Consider the following 24,698-nt stretch of genomic DNA (forward strand, 5'->3'; position numbering starts at 1 on the left):
TATGTTTTTTTATACATGGTAGCAACAAACTGTAGGATTGCAACATCCAGCTCACTCACCTGTCCTCATCCAAGGAGCAGGGAACTCTCTTTTACTGCTGGAAAGCATCAAAAACACTTGGCAAAACATTCAGCTCAGCTGCCCGTGTTTCAGAGTCTTTGATGACTGTATGCCTAAATTCACATTATGGTCACTGGAGCCTCCTCAGCTCACCCTGTGCATTTATTTTCAAAAGATCTGACCAGCTCTCTAGACAAAGTCTAGACCATAAGCCTGGCTGCCTAAGATCTCAGCTGACTGCAGCAGGAGCCCGAACACCCTGTTGATGTATGGCCATGCAGGTGTAGGAGTCTGGCTTTGCAGGCTGACACCCTGCTCTTCGAGCGCCGGCGCCCGAGCAGAGCCCCGGGAGTCCCGCGGCAGCAGGATGGGTGGACACACATCAGGCCTGGCAGCTTGGGCTCCAGCTGCCCCTCAGCCCTGCCACCACAACCCTGCCACCACTGCCCAGCACTGGGAGGCTGCACAGCCCCCACCAGCAGGCTGACGAGCTTGGTGGAGTTTGTTCTTTTGCTGGGATCGAGTGTATGAGGTTTCTTGGCCAATGTATGCAGCAGATACCATTTCACCCAGGGCTGCAGCTGGTTCCCCTGCTGAGGGCAAACTCAGTGTTCATAAACACTGCACACAAAACATTCCACTGTCATTCACTAGCCCCTCATTTTTCTGCCAAAAAATAAGCCAGACCATTGGGGAAAAAAAAAATGGTTAGGTCATTTGTTCTTATAGGGACTAATTATGAAATCCATGACTGTTGTTTAACATGCTGATGACTTTGAGTCTTTTGGCAATGTTCCCTCCTGTATTTCCTGAATGTGTCCCTATAAACAAATTTTCTGGAAGGGTGAGGGCTGATACAGAGAGTTTGAGACTTAAAGGGAAGAATTACTTTTTTGTGTTTATGATTGCATTTATTTGCTGCTGTATCTAGCAGGACCCCTGTTACAAAAGATATTGTCAAGCTTAAAAGGAAAAACAAATATTGCAGGTCAAGTTCCAGTTTTCATATTAAATCCTTACCAAATTAAAAAAAAGAGAGAGAGAGAGACAGAGAAATATGTTATTGAGAAATCCTAAGTCCTGGAATTTTCCCTGTCAAGCTGATCTAATGCAGGCAGTACTGACTAAAGAAAGAGAGGATTTTTTGTGCTTGCAATTTAAATAGGATGAGGTTAATATTTTCTTCTTCTGAGTGTAATCTCTTTCTACAGTGATAGGGTATCATGTTTCTGATTTTATTTACATAGATGGGTGGGTTGGATCACTAAAACTGAGATTTGGGTTAGGGTGTGGGTTTATATCCCTGCTCTTCCCTGTAAAGACTGGGACTGCTTGTGTCTGGACTCATCTTTTCAATTAATTTGAGGTAATTAAAGGGTGCTGTGTGGGATGGGGCTAAAGAGAAACACAATTAAAATGTAATGCTTCCACTTTGGTATCTGCATCCTTATTTATTTTAAACCATCTTCAATGCTCTGACGAGTTTAAATCTTCCTGTATCACATACTGTGCAAGCAGAAATATGTGAGTGAACTGCTGCCAATGGCTCTGAGCGAGCATGGGGCATGTTTCAGATTACACTGTGGTTTCTTGTTCGGATCTGATCTCCTTGCTGGGAGAGGCTGAGAAAGGCAGCTCTAGGGGATTTACTTCCAGCAGCAGCAGCAGCAGCAGCACATGATCCATCAATCGCGTGATTCTCACCACCGAGCACTAATGGGGAGGGTGAAGAAAAAGTGAATGCTGCCTTGGGGAAGCAGCAGCATTTTCTTCTGCTCGTGGGGCTCTTCCACCAGTCGGACGTTTCATGGCTTCTCCAAGGTTAGAAACCTACTGCTGCCCAAACCGGGATGCCGCTACACAGCTGGTGATGAACTTCCAGCCTGAAGTCTTCTGTGGAGTCTGCATTGGCAGCGCCTCCATCAGCTTGCTATTGACCATCCTGCAGCTCCTGCCCAAGAAGGGACAGAGCCCACGGAAGATGCCCAAAGCCTCTTCCTCCTCCACCATCCTTCTCCTTATCTCCATTTGTGACATCCTCGGAGGCTTAGGTATGTGCCAGCTTGATGTCCTTGCCATTGCTGTAACAGGTTCTTTCTGCTCTGAGGTACCCCAGACCTCAGAAGCTGGTGAGTGGACAGCAGAGATTTCTGAGGGAAGCATGCTGTTTGTGTTCACAGGAAGATTTGCACTAAGTGAGATCAGGAAATTATGGGTCCTTGGGGAGAAGGCTCTTGTTTAATAGTTATACTGTGGAAGTGAAAGCTCCTGGCAAATCTACACCAAAATCTTTGCTTTAAAACAAATTAAAATCTAGAATGGCAACTGCTTCTCAGGGTAAGGCATAAAAGGTGAGGTGAGGCTGCACATTGGAAAATAAATCTGACATCAAACATTTAGCCAATCTATAGGACTGCATTTGAAAACCACTGTTGTCTATGCCCTCAAATCCTTCTGGAACAAGTATGCCTCTTGCTCATGTGCCAGCTGCTTCTCTGGGCATATCACATTGACATAAAATGAGTTTGACTTGCAGCTGCACACAGATCATGCTGGACACAGGCTTTTGAAATGTGAGTAAAGCTACCTTATCAAGGGCAACCTGCTGCTCAGACCCTGGTGGATAGTCTGGAGGAATAAACCAGTGGAGGCTAAAACAGAATACATGAGTCAAAATAAAACTAGTATGATGTGTTGAGCTGTCCCATCAGTTATTTGGTAATTTTTCCCATCAGTCATTTACTGTCAAATTGGGTATAAATTGTCATGACATGTGTTATGAAAATACAGGACAAGTTTGTTTCTACAGTAGCATTTTCCCCCCTCACATTAGGTAAGAGAAGTAGTGGTGTTTTGTCTTGCTGCTGGGGGCTGTGTGTGAGTCTGTGTGTCTGTGTGTCCTTGTGTTTCATTTCTCCTCCCCTTTCACACCCAGCCAGGTTATCTCACAGTACCTAATAAGAACCAATACTAAACCAAAGATTATTGAGGAAGTAAAGAAAGAGATACGGAAAATACATATGTGCATGCACCTGGAAAAGGTCTTTTCAGTCAGATGAAGCCAACAATAGGCAAAGTTATTTTTCTCTCTTCCTCTTTCACTGGCAAACTCAAACCAGTTATCCATTGTTGTTTTTGTATTAGACTCACTTCAGTGGGTAAGTCTAATACAGTTCATTCTTGGTGGGAAACCTGGTCATTTTGTTCTGCTTCCTGTTGGTGCTTTATTTCAAGCAAACCTAGAAAACCTCACTAGCAAACTCTAAGTTCATTTTTTAAAAGAGCATTGTTGTTACCTAATTCAGAAGTTCACGGGACTGCTTTTTCTCAGTCCTGTGACAGAGGAAAAGGGCTGCTTGTAAAATGAAGGCAGACAAAAATGAAAACTAACTCTTTTTCTGCAGTGGAGGGTTTTATAGAGAAGAGAATATCAGTGTATGAATATATGCTGGTAGAAAGTTATTTAGTGTTTCATGGCAATCTCTTAAATGCTACCCAGTTTATGTTAGGGAAGCATGTGACAGCATCTCCAAGTGAGATCCTAATCTATGCAGCTTTTAAGTCCCAGCAGCTTCCAGCTCTTGGGGCTACTTTCCCTGAATGATCACACTGACATTTAAATAGCACAGTTGTCCCTGCTGTGCTCCTCTGCAGCCGTCGCCTTCCTGTAGACGCACAAAATCTGGGCTGCCATGTGAAATATGTGGCCAGGGAAAAGCATGTGACTCAAATCACACCAGCAGATTCAAAGCATTAATGCATTTTTTTTCTTTAGGTATGATCTTCAGGTCAAGTGTATGGCTGGGCTTCCCAGGCTTCATAGCTAACATTTCTGTGGTGAACGGGACTGACGTGTGGCCTTCCACTTTCTGTGTGGGGAGCGCGGTAGGTACCGAGATCATCCCCCCTTTCTTCTGCTCCCAGTTAAGAGTCCCCTCCACAAGGGGAATCTGAAAGGAAAACTGCTGTGCCCAAAAGGAAATGTGGCTGTGAGTCAGAGCCTGGATATGATGGTTTCAGCCTCTGCCACACCCCTGCAAGTGCATTCATGCCTCCCTCTGCGAGCCTGGGTCGGGGCAGGCAGGGTGCTGATGGTGCTATAGGTGGGCAGGGATGTAGGGCAGCTGGGTCAGACTGATCCCCCGAGTTCTGTGGTGTTCACAGGAGTGCCAGGGGAGTGGAGTATGCCAAAGTCAGGGGTGTGGAACCAAAAGGATATAACCCCCAAAAAGGCTGTGAACATTGTTTGGGTTTGTGCTGGCACAGCATCACCAATGCCCCAGCTGCACTGGCAGCATGAGGTTTTCTGTCTGTCTTCTCTGTCAGAAACTGCAGCCTGTGTGGTGTAGCAAGGACCTCCTGAAACCAGCTCAAATTAGCTTTTGTGGCATGAGTGTGTGTGTTTTAGACACAGAGGGACAGGAGGAGAAATATACTCATAGCCACAAATCTGCTGGCAGAAGGTCTGTCCCTGCCATGTGGGATTTCAGCTCAGATTGCTGGGCTGCATCTCAATGACTGCATCTGGCCAAGTCTAATTAAGTACCTTCTGAATTAAAATGCAAGAATAAGTAAATGTAAATGCATTCCAAAAGTACACATTGAAACTCAGTTCCAAATTTTATAATCAAAACACTGGGAAACAGAATTTGAGCTTACTGTACAAGAATAAAGGTCACAATTTTTACCAAAACATTGACAATGACAAGTAAGACAGATCATCACTTTACCCAGATGCAATAGGCATGTGGGATCCCCAAGGAATTAATGCATGAGCAATAGCAGTATTAGCTTTGCAATTCAAAGTTTACAATGTAGAAGGGGCTAGGTTGCATGTAAAGAAAATTCTTCAGCTCCAGTAGTTTTAAAATAAAGCAATGTGTGCCAAATTGAACTCACTGTGCTTTATATGCCTATGAAAAAGCAGCTTCAAACAGGATGGTACATCTATCAATTCTCAGTTCTATCACACATCTTTAAGTTTTGCTTATTAGATGCAAATGCTGTTTTTTCATTGAGAAAGAACCAACAATCTCTATAGCGTCTAGCAAAAATGTCTTGCTCAAAACCCATTCCTTCTCATGTTTCACTTTCTGGCCCATAACACATAAAAGTGTATTTTTAAACATGACAGGGTACTGTATGCAGACTGTTTGTTTTTCATTTGAATTTCAGGTTAGATGGTGAGCAGCATAGCAGTCTACCACAATTTTTATTTTCCCTTGCTTGTGCTCCAGGAAAATTCTGTAATTTGAGTAATTTTAAATTTAGATTCAACTATATTGAATGAAAAATAACCCTTCTTCCTCTCATTTCCCCTAACGTATTCTCATGTGAGTTAATAAAATGTTTCCGATTCTATTTTTTTTTTTTTTTAGTACTATTGTTCTATTTCTCTTAACCACAAGCCTATACAAACTGCAAACAGTGAAACTTTTAGACATCTCCCTTGAATAGTTTGCAGAGGGGTACCCTTTCAGCAAGCTAAAAAGTAAGATATCATATGAAGATTTAGGGCTTAAGTGCATCTGATTTATATTATTTTTGGAGACAGTTTTGTGTGTGTTGGGTTTTCTGAAAAATGCAGTTGATTTTTGTATATGTGTGTTTATGGGTAGTAAATTGTGCATTTTCCAACTGCAGCAAATACGTACATGTGATGATGAAGTTACATGCTGAGTACTATGGGTAAAGTGCAATAGAAGGAAGACTGGGATTTTATTTTCTGCCTCCTGTGCACTAGGAAAATATCATGGTGTTTGAATTAAATACTGAATAATTCATGCCACAAAATACTAGGGGTAGGGTCTACACCCATGGTGAAAGGAAATAATTCCCAACTTGATTTGCCTTTTGGAGGAAGGAATGCTAGATCTCAATTCATCAGTGTTTGGCTTAGTAACAAGTATGTTGATTTCCAGATGTAAAACGATGCTACTATGGAGCTGTGATAAAGGATATTCAGATAAGAACTGAGAGACAGCTTGGAGGAAAGATAGCATGAATATTAAAACACTCCCAGACTATTACAAAGAGCCAGCTCCTATGGGGAAGAAATGTGGAATTTATATACAATGGCAAAGAAAGGTCACTTTTCCTATATAAGCTCATGGGAAAAATGCATGGGGTCAACTCAAGAATGCTGCGGAATTTGGCTTGACTTGGACCTGTTTGCTTTGGATTTTTATTGAAGAAATCACTCAGGGAGTTCAGTAGGTGTATACTTCCAGAGCGTGAGTGATTTTCTCATTAATGAATTTTTTCTTGATAACCATCTTGTACATGGAGAAAACACCCAGCACATGCAGAACCCACAAATGCATAGGCACACTGTGGTTTTGACTGACCTCAGTGATATTTTTATGTCTCAGCTACTGAGAAACAACTGCAATTTTAACCTAAAATTAAAGCATCCTTGCTATAAATTTCTCTGGTCTTCACTTACCACGTTCAGGTTAGGAACAGAGAGGTAAATGACAGGTTTTCTAAATCAGAAAATGAGCTGTGAAAGCAAATGCTGTTCAATTTACCTACAACTTGACCCATAAGCTACAACAATGCTGTTCCTTGAGTAAGATTTCATACTTCATAATCTCATCTGTAAAATACACACATTTCAAGAACAAATCAGCAGGCCAAAGGTTTGAATCCCTTCCCTGCCCCAGTGGTACTGGAGAAGCAGCTGTGACATTTGGCACTTCTTTCCCCTCTAGATGTGGATCCAGCTGTTATATAGTGCTGGCTTCTGGTGGTTGTTTTGCTATGCTGTTGATTCTTACTTGGTGGTGAGAAGATCAGCTGGATTGAGGTACCAGAATTAAAGCTCTGAATTTGTTTTTTTCCCTCCAACACTGTATGTCTCTGTTTGCAGCTGCCTAAGAGTATAAGTGAGTCTTGCACAACCATCTGATGCTCATATAGCTACCAGGTAATGATAGGGATGTGTGGTGTTCCAAGTGCTTACATTGCCAGGGCAATGCTCAGATACTGATTTATGTCCAGCTTCAATTTAAATGTAACTGAATTCATTTAACCTTTGGAAAAATATGGAGCAAATTGTAGTCTATAAACTTTGTGGCAATGAGATGACTATTTTTGTCCTTACCCTGCATCTGAAACTGATTTTTGCAGCAAAAAAAAATAGTGTTATACAGAAAAAGAAAATTTGGAGGGGGAAAGTGCTGAACTTCATGCAGTTAATTTCATATAGTTAATTCCTTTTTTTTTTCTTTTTGTCTGATATTTTATGTTATCCCTTTCTCAGTGAGTGTGGTCATTATTGCCCTTCTGATCACATTTTTAAAATCCCTCAGAAGAAAAATATGTATTTATCATATATTTTTATGCAATGCCTGTGACAGAAGAGGTTAAACCCTTTGGAAAGTACCATGCTTTAATGCCAGATGGAAAAAAAAAATGTTTCTAAGTTGGTTGTTAGAAGATCAAAATAACCTTCAGTTGCTGCTGATAAAAGTGGAATTATGTGACTCTGTTCCCAGATGATGCAGAGCAGTCACATGCTAAGGATAGGGTTCTTCTTCAGGTGTAACCAAAAAAAGGCTTTTTGAGCTAACATTACAAAATCAAGTTTATCCTAAACAGTCTAAAGTCCCATAGTTCTAGTCAGACAGCTGGGACCAGCCTCCTTCCCCCATCCCTGTTAACCAAAAAAGTCATGTGTATTTGGGCTTGATTCTGAGATCAGAGTAAACACCAAAAGCTTTCTACAAACACAGATCTGAATCTCCTAAGATGAGAGCAATATCCAGCTCTGAAAGTTAAACTTCATTTTCTACAAATCACAAAAGGATGGTTTATTTGACTGTTCATTCTCCATTCTTAAATTTTAATCAGCTACTTTGCTCTCTGCAGGAGAAAAGAAAGATGCAGGGGTTCCTTCTCAACAATAAGGGCAGGGAAGAAATCTTGTTCCCTCCACCCTACAGGGATTCCATGTGCAATCCTAAATAACTACTTTGGCTCATTCTTTTTCTGAAGGACTGCCCCCCACCCACCTGCTTGCCTTAGTTTAATGTATTGCCAGTGTTGTTATGCACAATTTCCTGTCTGTGAAACTCTTTTTCAGTGAGGGTCCTATTTTTACCTTGCAATGTGGGAAGTGTGATGTTTGATCTCTTTAATTGTGATGTTTGGTGCTTGCAGTACGATTGTGCTGTACCACATGATGACGTGGGGGCTGGCAGTGATGCTCTGCGTGGAGGGGATCGCTCTGCTTTACTACCCCTCTCTCTCCAGGTAAGCAGGCTCTGGACACAGACTGTGAAATGATGGCCCTCTCTGGTCATTTGAATGTCTTCTGGTCAGCTCTAGAGACAGACATTCAAAAGTTGAGCATTTTGGTCCCACTGATTATTTTCAGTGATTATGCTCGAGTTACCTGCCTGGGCTTCAGGGGGTCCTGAAGAAATATGCCAGGCAATCCAGGCACTTGGGCATGCTGAGATACAGCTTCTGTGAGACACCCTTCTCCCACTCCTGGTTTTAGCTTTCCTTTCAATTTGAGAAAAATCCACTGACAATGCATGCTTAAAATCAACTTTATGACCCATGTGAACTGGTGGTAAAGGTCCATAAATTAAATTATTTGCATCTGTTTGCTTCATTCCTTTTTATTTTTTTAAGTTAAAGGTGACATAGGTAGAATAGCCAGAAAAGTGAGCTGTGGGGGAAAAACAATGCATAATCTTTTAATGATTTCTTCTCAGCTGTGAAAATGGCTTGGAACATGCAATCCCACATTACATCACAACCTATGCCCCACTCCTGCTAGTGCTTGTGGCCAACCCAATCCTGTTTAGGAGGACAGTATCAGCAGGTATGTTCCTAATGGCCAGCATCAATCAGTCTGTGTTATTTAACAACACACTACTGTGGAAAGTCATGGCTCTGTGCTCAGTGATGTGTGACAGCTCCTTGTTAAATCATAAAGATGCAGCAAAGGGTGGGAAGCAGTTGCCTGTGGAAGTGGAGACACCATTTTGATGGGGAATTTGCTCAAGAGACAAATTCTGGTGACATAAAATCTCTTCTGTTATTAACTTCTAACTGCAGGTGGGCAAACATTTCCACGTTACTTGATTTAAAGCTTTTGAGGCAATGTACCCTGGATGCTTAACTCTACTGGAGTTTGGTACCAACCTTTGGAATGTAATTTATTCTAGTTGGTGAGATCTGAGAGTTGATTTAACTTCTTGGCAGCTCTAGAGCAAAAAATGTAATAAAATGTGATCAGAATTTTGTCACTTCTGAGATTATGAAATAGAGGGGAATTGTACACAATTCAGATGGGATCTTGACCTTCCAGTTCAATTTATTATCCAGTGCTTGGAAGAAGTGAGACTGAAAAAAAGGCACAGATTCAATGCATTCTTTGCATGCAATATGATCATTGCTGGATGTTTGCTGTACCTGATTTCATCTACACATTAATTATATAAAAAAGCTGGAGAAAATCAAGTGCTCTCAGTTCAATATCCCATTCATTCTCTGTCCCTCAGCCATACTCATTTCCAAAGAAGCAGTTGTTCTTTTAAGAAGTTGTTCCCATAAGTTGTTTTTTGTATATTTGTTTTTGCATTTTTAGATTCCTTGTGATATATGAACAGCATGGGGCATAATTTTTTTGGCTGACAATCCATCTTCACATTTTAGAGGTGTAGCTAATGCTGTATAAATGATACAATGAAAAACAATGTGCATAATAGGACAGAAGATTCTATTCAAACATCACATGATAAGCATATAATTATGTCACACATTATATAGAAGGTACATGCTACCTTTTGTTATGAAATAGAATTATGTTGATCATACTATTTCATATTTTCAGTGGGATTGAGAAGAAAAAAATAGTGGAGTATCTTTCATTTTAGGAAGCCAGCTGTGTGTAATTATTTTCCTAAGTATTAGGCTATATGTGAGATTCCTTGAAAAAGGTCCTTCCAGCTTCTGAACAGCTGCTGGAGACAAATCCATCTCTTCCTTTGTTCCCTCTTTCAGGCCTCTATCTTCTGGATTTTTGGGCCTAAACTAACAAGGTGTACATATATTAATGAACATAATTATATATATATACTTTTCAGTTGCCTCCTTACTGAAAGGGAGACAAGGAATTTACACAGAGAATGAAAGACGTCTGGGGACAGAGATCCAGATGCGCTTCTTCAAAATTATGCTGGTATTTGTTATTTGGTAAGAGGTGCATTATCTTGTTTTAAAGTGCCTTTTTCCCAGAGGGAGAGACTCAGGGACAGGAGTGAAAACTGATGGGTTGCTTCATTTGTTTGTCTTTATGCTTGGAAGGGAAGGTATCTAAGGAAGAAGCAGTTCTAAACCAGCTCACAAAGGAGCTGAATCACTCACAAGGCTGTGAGGAAATGATAAAATGTTTAACCGACAGAAAAGCAAAAGCAACAAGAAACAATAGCAAAAAATTCCCAATAGGTTGGGCACTGAAGCTGTCTGGTAGAGCAGGCTCCCAGCTCTGTGGGCTGGTAGATGGCTTTCTGTAATCAACATTTCTCAGAGCCTCTTGGCACATCACTGAGGACCCACAATAAAAATGCTTCTAAGTCTGGCTTCATGGCTCTGACCATGATCATACAATGCAGCCACCTCGGTGCTCTGCAGTTTTCAAGTGTCTGCAAAACACATGGATATTGACTGGAAAATAGGGAAATGCCAGAAAACTCCATACGATTGTGTGCAAAATTTCTTATTATTTCTTCTTTTTTTAAAATTTAATATTTCTTCTTTCCCCATGAAAATAGTACTTTGGCATAGGACAGAAAAGAGATGGAGAGGAGAAGAATGGGACAACAAGAAATGGTTTTGGAGTAGTGAAATGAGAAGGCCAAACTTAGCCGTCTCTACATCCCACTTAACTTCTTTATAAACAGGTGTATTAATGCAAGTTACATTGCTTTAACAGGCTGAGCAGGGAGCAAGGCTGCCTCTTTTATCTTCTCTTGGCTGCTGTCTACTGCAGTGCTCTGAAAAGAAATGGTTGTCTTTTTTGGGGGAATAACAGCCCTCTTGGCTTGGAAGTGAAGTTTCCAATGTGAAGGGTGGGTTAGCCAGCAGGGGAGGGAGTGAGAGACAGCAGCGAGGGATCCTGCAGCATGGCTTCCTGGAAATTGCTGAAATAATAAGGAGCAGAGAGTCAGCCAAGCTCCCAGGGCTGTGGAAAGAAAGAGCCCAGAGGCACCACAGAAGTGCATTGCAACTTAAGCGATGGTGGCCAGCTTGATTATCTGGGAAAAAGCATGAAAAGAAAGGCCAATTTCCCATGGACATTGTGGGGACATTTGTTTATTTCCATTCTGTCTCATTCTGGGCTTTCCTAATAAAAAAAATAAAATCACAGCTCTGGTTTAGGATTTTGCTCTCATAAAACATAAGCTCTGGAGTGTAAAAACTTTCTCAAAGGTTACTGGAGGGAAAGACTGAGGCAGTCTCATCTCAGAAGCATAGGGAAGATTTCCTTCTATCCCAGAAGTCAAATATGGAATGCTTTAGTCAAAGACAGCAGGTTGAGGCAAAATAGGATAGTAGAGACGCCTACAAAATTAGGAGGGAAGAGCAGGAGCTTTTACATTGTGATAAAGATATAATTGTGCAGAGGCCAAATATAAAACCCCTTAGAAAGTATGACATGAATGCTGATGGTTTCTTTTCTGAAGCCACAGTACAACTACAAAGAAATGCTTCTCTCACTGTTTAGATGTCATAGGAACTTACAGCCATTTGCTATAATCTCTATTTAGTGTAGAACATTCTCAGTTTCTTTCAATGAATGAGGCTTGATTATGTCATCCTTATTTGGAAACAGATATTACCTTTATTAAAAATAATTGTTAACATTTTCAAGGATTTAAAAGTCAACTTTTGTGTTGCTTTTTGGTGTTTTTTAATGGACATTCTGTTAGTCTTTAATCCAACCCTGAAATTCTAACTCCAGCTGGAAATCCTGCAGCCTTTTACAGCAACATGTACATATATTTGAGTTTCTTGTCTGTGAGCACAACTCTTCTAAGGCACAAGCAAAAGAAGTCAGCATGCATGATATTCCCATTATGGATCACACTTCCTTCTCATCTCAATTTTATTCTGCAATTTACAGTTCTGTAGCAAGCTTAAATTATATATATTTTTTTTTTTAATTGATTTATATTGTCTAGGCCTGGGACAGTAGGTAGTTGTCTGGTCCTTGGTTGTGATCTCGTAGACCTACGGGTCCCTTCAGATTGAGATTTAACAAGAAATCCAACCATCTTGGACTTGATCCTACTGGAGGTCTTTTCTACCCTTAATGATTATATTATTAAAAAAGACTTACTGTCCTTAGAGGATTTTAATTTCTATAATTTGAAGGTAAAGCATATTTACATGCACATCCATATGTAACTGTCCTTTTCTTCTTTGCTCCTGCCGTAGCTGGTCATCCAACATCATCAATGAGACCCTTCTGTTCTATCTGGAAATGCAGCCAGATATCAATGAAATGCCCCTGAAAAACATCAGAAGTGCTGCACTGATCACCTGGATTATCATGGTGGGTCAGCTGTGACATTCCTTGGGCTTAGAAATCACTGTTGTAAGACTGGTGGAACAACACCTGTATAGTGTGGGGTTTATGACTTTGAGGGATATAAACACTCTGAAAATCAAGGAGGAAAAGCAGAAAGTAAGAGAAAGAAATGAACAGTCCATGGGAGAGCTTTTCACATGTAAATTTTGTCAAAAATATCCTAGAGGCCAGCTTTTTACTGGAGTATGCATTCTCTCTGTGAGAGATCACTACCCATTTTAAGATCCACAACAGATAACTATACAGATTTCTATCCTCACCTTGCTAAACTCTGCCATCATGCAAGCTGCAAAGTTTTAGCTCACAGTTCCTGAAGGTTTCCCAATTAAATAGGCATTTCATGGAAATTCTCTGTTTGCAACTAGGGTGGGTTTTTTTTTTTTTTTTTTTTTTGTTATTATAAAGAATGATTGCATCTTATGTAATGAAACTTGAATCATTATTTGAGAACAAATAGGTGAAAAATCTTTCACACAAGGAACCAAAAATAGCTGTGAGATGTTGGTCTCTTACTGTAGCATCTTTCTCCTGCTAGAATATTTGACAGGGGATTTTTCAGTGGTGACAGTGCAGGTTCATTTTCCTGGAGAATTTATTCTGGAGTTGTTAAACAGATGTAAGGCCTGAGCATGATTTGTGTAATTGAGCATTTGAGCAGTTTGGTATTGAAGGATTAAGTGATGCAACTGATGTGATACAACCTCCTCCTCTGACAAGGAGTGAACACATTCATGTGACAGGGACCTTGTTCTTGCTCACGTGGAGAGCAAGAGGTCAAGTCTGGGGACTGTCATCTGCTTTAAAATGGCTGTTAAAAGAATTTCCTTCTTTTCCTATGAGAAAAATAGAAGCATCTAAAGCCATTAATTTGTTAAACCTCTCATGGCACTGGGAACAGAGACAAATTTTTTGGAGATCACTTGGGATTTTCTTTTTCAGTGCCTCTCCCCATTTTTCCATCCCACTTTGATGGACACTTTCACTGGCTCAGGAATCTAAAGCAATTCCAGACAGATCAATTCCTGCTATTTTTAAAAGCTTGACTGTCGATGCTAGTGTCTCCTCTCATATATTTGACTTGGCTTGTAATGAAAAATACACGTGCTTTTGTGAATAAAAATGTCCAGAGCTTGTGGGGAAAGTTAAAAACACACCAAGGGATTGACTGGCTAAACTTCATGCTAGAAAATCATTCTGTGCTTACTGCTTACTGTTAATGGCCTCAGCATTTTGGAAAACAGGTCATGGTATTTTCTCTTATTTGTTTGTGCCTGCAATGGCTAAATTTTTATTTGAGTGCAAATAGTGTATTTTAAAGTCAGCAATCATTCAGTGAAAGGGAAGTTTTTAATACATCATTTTGCTAGAGTTGAGGATGAAGCCTTCCTTGCTGGTGTAACTCCTGATGCCCTTCTCTTTCCTAGGGGGTTCTTAATCCCATGCAGGGCTTTCTCTTCACGTTAGCTTTCTACGGCTGGACAGGATGGAGAGTGGACCTGAAATGGCGAAAGAGAGAAATACCCTGGGAATCTATGTCCTCATCAGCTGTGGGGGAAAATGCCTATCCCTCCCCAGTGAACTACCAAAGCAACATCCATGATTCCAAGAAGATCTCGACAACTGACAGCCAGCAGACCGACGAGGCCATCAGCATGTTGTCCGAAGGTAACACCAGCAGTGACGAGAGATTAACCAGGAGCTCTCCCATCTACCAGGGCTGGTAGTTCCTGTGTGCAGGGCTGGATCTAACTTTTCCTGGATCTAACTCTTCACATTGTCAATACTCACAAAACCACGTCAATGGTGAATCATTGCGTACTCTGGAATTAGGTTTGTGCTCAATGGCTTGATGTCATTTCCTGTAACTTGTGACACTGTGTGTGAGACAGAGAGATATGGTCAATGTCTTCATCTGCCTTCTAAAACATGTATAAAGGCTTGAACCTTTTTCAGCAGGAGTATATCCCTGCAATGGTATTTGTTACTTATGATTGACTTTCATTCATTTTCATTTAGTCTCTCTTGTAACCTCCTTATGGTAGAAGAGTCTTTTGTTTTAATAAATGGACTATTCATATGTTGGGTTTTTAAATGTGTTGCCTTGCTTGTCTTGCTCAGCATAAAATTCCTCACCCAGAATTACAGCTCTAGGATTTCTGAGGCACCATCATTTCCAGCCTTCACAGTCTGGTAAAGCATTAGTGACAGCAGACTCTGATTTCAGCAAAAATATTTCCTGTTTGTGTTGACTCTTACTCACACAGTCTTCTTTTAGCTTCTGTATGTGAATTTTTGGTGTGGTTTTATCCAGGGACCTGAAAGGCTTTGTTTAAAAAAAATTGAGCCCAGCACAGGCTCCACAAACACTTCAGCACAAAGATTCAGTTCATGCCAGGTTCAAGAAAAAATAAGCCCTCAAACTATTTTTTAGTAGGGATTCAGTCTGATCTTTATGTGTACTTACCTAACAGGACAGTGGCTGCTGGGGCAGGTGCATTAAGAGACAAGATTTGCATTAAACACTTCCACGCTCTAGAGGAGTGCTCATCTAAAACAGAACAAGTAGAATCAAGAATCCCTTTTCTGAGGAGTACTCTGTTTATACCTTCATGTGCTGAATGAAGAGACAATAAATTCATTTTCCCTGTCCTCTCAGATACACCTCTTTTTGTGCAGTGCCCTAGGTACCTACATCCAAACAATTTCCCAGACTGGCTGAAAGTTAAGGAACAATGATGACTATGTCTGCCCTAAGCTTTTGACTTCATACCAAAAATAGAAGTAATCTGATTTGCCTGGTTGTGCTGGAAGCAGTTTACAGCACAGTTTACTGATGGCATGGTGGAAGCCCCTCGAGCCCAAATAATCACCCTCCTCTTCTTCACCATGTGACCAGGCCTGGGCTTTAAATCCTGCTCACATCCACTTTGGCTGAACTTTCTTGGCTGTTTCTGCCTTTCATTTCCAACACAGTTCAGTTTCAGCTATTGTAAAAAAAAATAAATTAAATCATTATAATAGTAATAATAAAAATTAAAGGCAGCTAAAAGGTTAATGCAAAAATAACATGAAGCTTAACTTCTGTTTCTCAGGGGAGTCTTGGGAAGGTTAGAAATTCAGGATCAGCAGAAACAATACTGAAAAATATTGATTGGCTAATTAAAATAAATCCGCTTCTTAAGTTTAATTGTTTGATACAAAGGTGTTAAACAATGATTGGACAGCTATTTGGGCAGATCGTTACAAAGCTGTGCTTGGTTTGTAGCAAGTCTTTAACGTTGTGCCCTTTGGAAACCTTTGTGGCTTTATGGCTTTTTATTGCAGCTCTCCTTGTCAGAACCACTGGCAGATCACCAGACCCTTTCTTTTAATCACAGTCATTTGTTACCTACCAAAGTATGAAGAGACAGCACACTTATGAGCAGATTATACTGAGCCTTTTGAAACAGAGACAATTTTTCAGTGCAATACTCATCACAACTGGGGTCAAAAGAGCAGGAAAAAGGTGGAGGTGGATTTGTTAGTAAACCTTTTCATATGCTGTGGTGTGGACCAAGCTGCAAAACCTTAAACCAAAATAAACAGTCTCTGCCTTCACTGGAATAGTTATGTGGCATGAAAGCACTAGGGAGGTGACAGGCTGTAGCAAGAGGCCCTGTGAGATGACTGAATGACTAATCCCTTCCTCCCTTCCCTGCTCCAGGGCATTTGTGTGGGACAGGGACAGAGGGGATGCCCCAGCCCTGGTCCCCCAAAGCTGTGAGCAGCCCCTGAGCCGTGCCAGGTGGCTGCTGGCACTGGAGCACTCCTGTTCTGCAAGGGCCAGGCTTTCCCCTCTCCTTTTCTTGTTCTTTCAAGGCTGGTGGTAGGGTGATTGTGGTGTGTCTGTGCATCAGTTATCTATGGGAAGTCATCAGGAAAAATTAGGACTTGTCTGAGAGCCTAAGAAAGAAAACTGACCTAATTTTGATGTATCTAGAAATTGATATGGGGCATTGCAGAGCACACTGACAGTGGGTTTTGACTTATTAAAGAAGTATTTGTGAGGAGAGTCTCCTTACATGCTGTTCCTAGCCTCCAGTGGATGTACAGGAGGCATTCCTTCACAACTTAAAATTGGATGAAAATTGATTCTACTCATGTGTAACCATGACCACATTTGATTTCACCTTACACAAACCTTGTTCTTGCTTCACTATTCAACAAATCAGCAAAGCATTGCTTTCTTCAAGGACTGCAGCAGATGCCCCTCCCTTCCCACCAGGAATGTGTTTTTGAGGTCCATCTCCTGACTGTCCCCACTCCATGTGCTTGCTGCCTGCATGTGAGGGAGCAGCCAAGGCCAGCTTCATGTTGAGGGAAAGTGTCCTCCAAGGGTCAGCAAGGGCAAACTAGAGACACCCCATCCTGGCCAGCCCAGCTCTGACACCAACACCACCACTGCCTTCTCAGCCGTGCCACGCACTGCTGAGAGACCCTTGTGCTTCCCAGCACCCAGAAACACATCCTGGCTTTCCTCCTGATGAATGAAATCATTTTCTACCTGCTCAGTTGTCATGAGCGCTGCCCTGGTGAGCACAAGGAGGGCTTGTCTCTGACCTGAGTGTTTGTTTTCTAAGAAGAGTTTCAAACATGGCTTGGGCTAACAAGGGACAGCTCTTGTCATTCCTGAAGTCCATTGGTGCCGGCAGCCTCTGGTCTCCATCTCACACTGTGGGAGGGACTCACTCCCAGCCACCCAGCCCTTCCCTCCTTGAGCAGGAGGGCAGCTGCTCCTCTGGAACAGCAAGGTGTGACTCAGAGCAGAGGTAAACAGAGGTAAAACTGGATCAGATACTGTCTAATAAAATATAGGTAGTTAAAGTGTTGTTTCATGAGTATAGCAGTTGTCAACTATAGCTTCTCATATTTTGGGTGTATTAGAGCACTAATAAAATACTAATTAAAGCCTTCCTGAATTTATCAAAGGGAAAAAATGTTAATTAGAATAAAGAGATAGTTAAATCCATGCACTGTAACATAATTAATGTAGTGGGATCACATAGAGAGGGTATCTATACATACAGGGTGGTATTGCCTCCGTTAAACACTTTCCTGGCCTCCCAGTCAGCTTATCAAATCCAACCACACAGTAAGTTCTCTCTGCATTCACCAGCACTTCTTTTTAAGCACTCTGTATTTGACCTGCCAGCCTCATACATTTAATTACTATTTTATTTGGCCAGATGTTCAGGCTAATTGCAAAGCTGAAACATGAGTACTAAAAAATAATAAACAATGTGAATAGGCAGATTTCTTGCATACCACAGTTCTGCATTTATGAGGTGCACCACATGTCTGAGTAAAAAAATCCTAACTACATCTCTCAATAAGCCCTTCTTGTGGACCAAATACATGGAGCTGGAAAGTGAAATGTTAAATGTGATCCCCCCATCCCCTGGATTACCATACTTCAGTGTTTCCCTCTGTGTTTCCATGATAATAAGTTATCTGATCTCCAAAAATTTTTTAAATTTTTATGGAATCTCAAGTTTACAGTAATCCCAGAAGAAGATCTCTAAACCACATGGTAGTTGACATAAGACAGGTCAGATGATGTCTGGTTATTAATTTTTTAAGGAACAGACATACACATGTGTGGACATTGAAACTGGCAGCTGAAGAAGATGCAATCCTACTGAAAGGAAAGTAGGGAACAGAGTCCAGTCCAGGAATGCAGGCATGAATCTGTTTTCCTGGTTAATATTCCCTAGGATGTGCTGTGAGCTGTATGGAAAGTTGGTTCTCTTACTGCACCTTTCTAGGCAAACTCTTAATCATTCAGGGCACTAAAGTCACATGGGGTTTTGTAGGTAAAGCTTTCAAAAGGCTGAGAAAATTCGAGCATGCAGCTATAGGGAAGGTATTCAGTGATGAAAATGATGGGATGACTTTTTGCTGCTCCAGCATCTCTTGGTTGCTGGGTTTCATCACATTTTTGGGCAGCAAGAAGCTTCCAGGCTTCTCCACAGGGGACATTTGAGTCCTTGCAAAGGCAGTGCCTGGGGATGAGAAGCCTGGCAGGGTGGTGGCCACTGCTGCCCTGGGCTCTGTCCCGTGGCACGAGGCAGTGCCAAGGGCACCGTGGGTCTCTTTGGGCCCTGGTGTCACACTGGGATGAGATTCAGGCAGATTCTGCCCTCAGTTCTGGGGGGAGGAAATTAGGTCTTGAGGGGTGGAGAAGAGCTGTGAGGGATGGAGATGTGCTCCTTCCTCTGGGGAGTGGGACACTGACAAGCCTGTTAATAGAGACAGCCTTTGTTGATGAAGCCTTGTCCTGTCCTAGTTTTCCACCAGCTTTTCCATGGCTGAGAGGGACTCAGAGGGTAAATGGAGGCCTTGGATCCTTGCCCTGGTCCCACAGAGGTGCCCACCCACCTGAGCATCTGTGAACCTCCTGGAAGGTCCTGAGAGTGGGGAGAACCGATCACACTGCGGGTGTTGCTGAGCTGGAAAAGGCACATTTTAAAGACATGGGTGTAAAACAACGTGGTGGGGTCGGTTTTGTGCAGGGTGAGGAACCAGCTGTGTTGGGTGGGGTGTCCTTGCAGCCTCCTCCCCCCTCAGAGGGCACCAGGACTCAGGGCAGCACGGAAACACTGGCAGCCATTCATGGCAGCTGCAGCCCCATGACAGCATCTGCTCCTGGTTTGCTGCTACAGCAGAACGCGGTGAATTTCCTGGAGGAAAAGAAAAAAAAAAGGCAGCACAAGTCTCTCCTTAGGCAAAAGCACTCAAGTGAGCACCACATTTTATGTGGCAATGAAAGTCCTTCCACCCTGCCTCGGGTCATGTGGCAGCATGTGACAGGGAGCACAGCATTCTTCTCACCAGCCCTTTCCTCGAGGCACCAGACTTGGCTTGCCAGGGATCAGAAGCATTCCCCCAGCCACACTAAGTGCTCTGGGTAACAACTCAGCTCTGCTAATGCCCGTGTCAGGCAGCCAGCCATTCCCTAGGAATGCAATTACACCCAGAACAATCCAGGGGAGCCTAGATAAGGCAGCTTTTTCCTTAGCTCCCAGGGGGTATTTTATAGGTTGAAAGCTGATATACCCAGATTCTTTCAAGTTAATATCTGAATTTAAAATGAAAAAAAAAAAAGTCTACCTTAACAAAATACATTTTGCCAAAGACAAGACACTTTTTATAAGCATCTTCAAGGGTAACAGAGGCCTTTCACCCTCGTTTGCTGGGCTCTGTCACTAGTGAGCTCCAGCACTTCACTGGAAATGGGGCCAGTGTTGAGTAACTGGAAACCTGTGGAAGGCTTGAATGGGTGAGCTGAAGACACAGAGGCAGCCACAAAGCAGGAGAATTGTTCTTCTCTTCCAGATGTCTTTATCATCTCACAGGGAATGGGGCAGCGGGAGTTGTTGCTCCTGCCTGAGCTGCTGCCCCTCCTCTGTGCTCACAGAAATAATTCCACACTGGGCCAAAAGAAAGGAAAAATGCAAGAAATACTGGCCTTGCTGCTAGGACACGCCCTGCTCCAGTTTGGCAGTATTTTTACAGGGGAAGCCCAGGGAGCTGCAGCCCCGTGCTCAGGCTCCCAGTGGGGCTGGGAAAGATGCCTGGGTGCTGCCTGCCCCTGGCATCCTGTCAGCAGAGCAGCCTGCTAGCTTTAGGTCTGTAAAACCTCAAAAAAATGTGTTTGTTTGTTTGTTTGTTTGTTTATGGCAACATCCTCAAATATTAGCTTTATTGGTACATTACTGGGAGACAAAATTGGCATGTACTGTCTTCATTTATTTTGTGAAGATATCATACTGTAGATAGTCACTTAATGGATTCACATTATTCCAGATAAATCATACCTGTGAAATTGTGGGATGGCCTCTTGCCTTGCTTCCACAGCCACTTGTGAAAGGAACTGATAAATATTCAGGTACAACTACACAAAAACTCAGATGTCAGAGCACACCTGCATCACTACACACACATATAAACTCCCTAGGTTTTCAGTTCATAGAAACATAGTTTCTGCTGATGGGTAAACAATAATTGAATTGGTTTTGGTTTAGAATTTTTTTGGTTTTCTTCTTCAAATGTTATTGCATTTTCTTAAAAAACAAGCACCCCCAGAAGATGCTACCTGAAGTGATGAACAGAGATTCAGTTTAAGAAAACTTAAATTTTCATAAAAATAAAATTTTAACATTCAGTTCACAGCTCGCAAATATCCCTCAAACATGCCATCAAAAATTCCAGCAACATTTTCTCATAAAATTGCCAGTGCTTTGCCTTCTCTAATTTTTTTTCAGGGGGGTGTTTGGTTGGTTTTGTTTTATTTCAACCAACTAAAGAAATGATTTACTACATGGGCCTCCAAGAGGGCACTATATAGAATTTGTTTGAGACAGGCAAGTCCAAATGGACCTTCTATTGCAGAAAAAAATCCAGATCCACAGCACTTGCTGGGTAATGGTATCTTCCCCAGCCCAAAGCATGCAGGGCATACAGCATGGAGAAAGAACATATTAATGAATTAGGCCAAAATAGTACAGGAGAAAGCAAGATGGCATTCATCCTCTCAAATTGTTTTGGCAGCTGATCAGTTTATCATTCCACCAAAGGAGGAACGAGCACCAATGCTGGGAAGGAGTGGTTCAAGTGGCAGTACATAAAAAAATTAAATTTCTTCTTTTCTGCTAGAAGGACTGCTGTTCAGTTCCTACTGGAATAGATTTGGCTCAAGAAATAGATCAGGCTGTTGGTGGTTGTTTTTAAAGTAAAAGTTTTGTAAGGTTTGGTGATAAAAGCTGTGGGACAAGTTCTCAGCTTAGAACTGTGCACAGACCAGTCTCTCTCTCTCCCCACCTGCTTGCTTCTCTGTCATTGCAGAAACCAAAACCCAGGCAGAAATGTGCTATTTTGTAGAGACAGAAATGCTGAGTTTTTTATTGATAAGGGGTCTCCAGTGATGGATGCAGTTATCTATTGCTCCCCCCGTGTCCAGGGGGCTGGAGATGATGAGAAATGCTGGTTTTTTCCCATATCAACACCTTCAGTTTCCAAATTTGCATCTGGAGAAATACACCTCAATTTATTAATCTTTTGCAGACTCTGGTACAGAGTCCAAAGCATTTTTTAAAATTTATTTCGTACTAACACATTTTTTACCACTCTATGTAGGACATCTATGATTTTATCTTAAAAACTCAAGTTGCTTGTATGTGAATAGATTTTTATAGCTCTTACTACAGACCATCAATGTCTCTGTACTGAAGCTGACCTAAGTCAGGAAGCCACTCTCAATGTTGGTGGATTAGAAAGGCTAAATTTTTAAAAATTGCTTTGATATGTATTCTTTGATCAAGTCATGAGACCTGGACCTTTAATGAGGATATTAAAAAAAAAAGGATGTCTGTGTGAACTGACTGAAGCACAGGCTCTCTGCCTTTGTCATCCTCTGTGGAGGAAGGTGAGTGGTGAATGATTAGACACGCTCATTTCATTGCACACAAATTTCTCATGATCCTCCCCAGACCAGCCTCTGGGAAAGAAGCTGACAAGCAGCCACTGTCCAGGGCTTCAAGGAAGGAAACACCAGGCTGGGGGCTTTTCCCATCAGATGTCTCTCTTGGCAGTCTGGGTTGCCTGTCACGTGAAAAGGGGAGGTTTCCTCAAGCCCTTAATGTTTGATTACTCTGTCAATGCCCTTGAAGGACTCACATTAACAGCTTACAGAATAATACCCTTTATTAATGAAGCTATGACAGGTCAGGGTTCAAGGATTGCTGAAAAAATATATCTAAAGCAACATATAATTCAAAGCAACAGTGACAAGCTCCAATCCTAGCAAAACTTAACTCGAGAAAATCATTCCATGCACATGGAATACAGATCTTGCCCAACAGGTGTCCCCTGTGGGGGAGAAGAAGGTTCACCCCATCAACTGACCCCAGAAGTCGTTCTGGAGACTTCCTTGACTTCTTCCCATTCTTAACTTATAGTATTTCTTCATATTTAGGTGGAGATGGAGTGACTTAAGCCACAAAGCTCACTCACTGAGGGGCGGTGGGACCTTGGGGGTGGGTATGTCAGCAGAGTGCCTGAGATAGCCTTGGGATGGGGATGTGTCAGTCCATGGAGAGGGATTTTGTCATGGTTGCTAATTCAAGGGTTTATCTCCCTTGCTTTCCAGGTGCCAAGCAGCTTTTCAGCTAGGAAGTACCACTGAGTTCCCTTCTCTGCAAAGGTTTGGACAAATCCTGGCTGTGGTCTCTGCTCCATCCTCTGTTGAGTCTCCCTTAGACTGTGCTGTGTGTGGGAGGTCAGACATGCTCACCATGCTCATCCCAGGGAGCAGCAGCTGTATTTTCCCTGTAATTTCTGCACTCTTTTCTTTTTACCCTCAGTCATCTCCCCACAGTACCCTCACTGACAGTACTCTCTGCAGGCACTCCACAACTTTTTCAGTCCAGCTGGCAGGACAGCACGACTGTAAGGATTGCAGGACGTCTCAAATGCCCTCCCAGGGGTCTGGAATTTCTGTCTTTCTCTTCAAGAAAATATTCGGAATTTTTCAGGAACTGCAACACAACACGTAGGGGTGCGATGCTCACTTGACACTACGGATTCTCACAAACCTAGAGAGGTAATTCTCAGTTTTGGAACTGCAAAATGGCAGTGCTTTGCAGCCAAATCCATTTCTGTCTGTTGTGCTTTTGACTGTGATGAATTACTCTAGTGAAGGACAAGGATGTCAACTTTGTCCCAGTATTTAATGGGAAGGATTGCAAAGTGATGAGCAGAATCTTTTTTTGATCTCTTGTATTGAAATAATGACTAATGAATCACATGGTGAAGTCAAGGCATCTTCTTTGAAGGTAAAAGATGTTAGACCTTGCAGTCATGAAAGAGGATATAGCTGCTTTCCTGCAACTATTAGGTTTTGTATTCTTTTGGTTTTTTGAGTATATTCAAAAGGAAGTGGAAAAAAACCTATCTCTAAGGAAACAAAAGATCTTCCTTCCTGTTGGGAAAGGAGTCAGCAATGATGATAAATTCCTTGCCAAGTGAGTAATTTCTTCACTTAAAACACTTCAAAGCTTCAAAAATTATTTTTTATGCTACAAAGCTTCAATATGAAATTGCATGTGCTCTTAATGGTCAGCGCTGATCTCACCCTTGGCCAGAAATGATACACAGAATGATGGCAGGGAAATGAGTTGTTTTGAGTGAGATCCTGCAATATTACATCTTCCCAGAATAGCTGTAAAAGTACCCTTAATTTTACTGCACACTGACAGAAGTGGAAGCAAGTGTTTAGGACTGCTCAATGCTTCCAGTGTTAGTTGTCACATAATTTTCGGGCTAAGTAAATATATATATATATAGAGAGAGAGAGGATAAATGCAGGAAAACTAAACTACAATTTTAGCTTGACAGTCATACATTGTCTGAAAACATGCTTGAAAAATAACATGACTAAAAATAGGACCATGACATAGCATTTATTTAAGAAGCAGGTAAAAAGAACTTTATATAGCAGTACCTCTGAAGCTCCAGCACCACTGTAGCTGTCTCCTTGGCTCTCCATATTTTGTATTTTGAGAAGCTGCTATGAAGATATAAGTGCTGAGCAAATGTCAGAACATGAACTGATACAAGTGTCATGAAACTGCATTGCATTCTCTTTTTTTGAACATATGATGTGTTGAGGGGCTCATCATCAGCACACCATCTTTTCTTGCCCCTCTGTCTTTCCAAATGTGATATATTAATCCTAACTCAATGCCCTGGATCCTTAAACACCTCAGAACTAGATGATGTGACACACAGGACTGTTTTTGTTTTGAGCACTAATCCTTTTGAAGGCTTTGGACAATCAGCCTTAGCTCAGGTCAACGGCTCAGCCTCTTACATGGTCACAAAGCAAGAACCCCATTTCATGTTGAATCCCTCCAAGTACCATGGAAACCATTTGGTGGAATAAACCCAACCAAAATCTACACAACATTCAGCCTGTTAATGCTAAGCAATC

General features: G+C 41.8%; 1 protein-coding gene across 1 annotated transcript; it reads left to right on the forward strand.

The window, feature by feature from the left end:
• Positions 1–1,867: 1,867 nt before the first annotated feature.
• GPR143 (G protein-coupled receptor 143) lies at positions 1,868–14,394 on the forward strand (the record flags this gene model as incomplete). Its single annotated transcript, XM_084226651.1, has 8 exons — positions 1,868–2,111; positions 3,836–3,945; positions 6,774–6,868; positions 8,224–8,316; positions 8,787–8,896; positions 10,164–10,272; positions 12,517–12,634; positions 14,095–14,394. The coding sequence occupies 8 exons, from the start codon at positions 1,868–1,870 to the stop codon at positions 14,392–14,394; spliced, it is 1,179 nt and encodes a 392-aa protein (XP_084082777.1).
• Between the last annotated feature and the right edge of the window lie 10,304 nt (positions 14,395–24,698).

This window comes from Fringilla coelebs (assembly GCF_963513975.1).
Source record: "Fringilla coelebs genome assembly, chromosome: 2".
Lineage (NCBI taxonomy): Eukaryota > Metazoa > Chordata > Aves > Passeriformes > Fringillidae > Fringilla > Fringilla coelebs.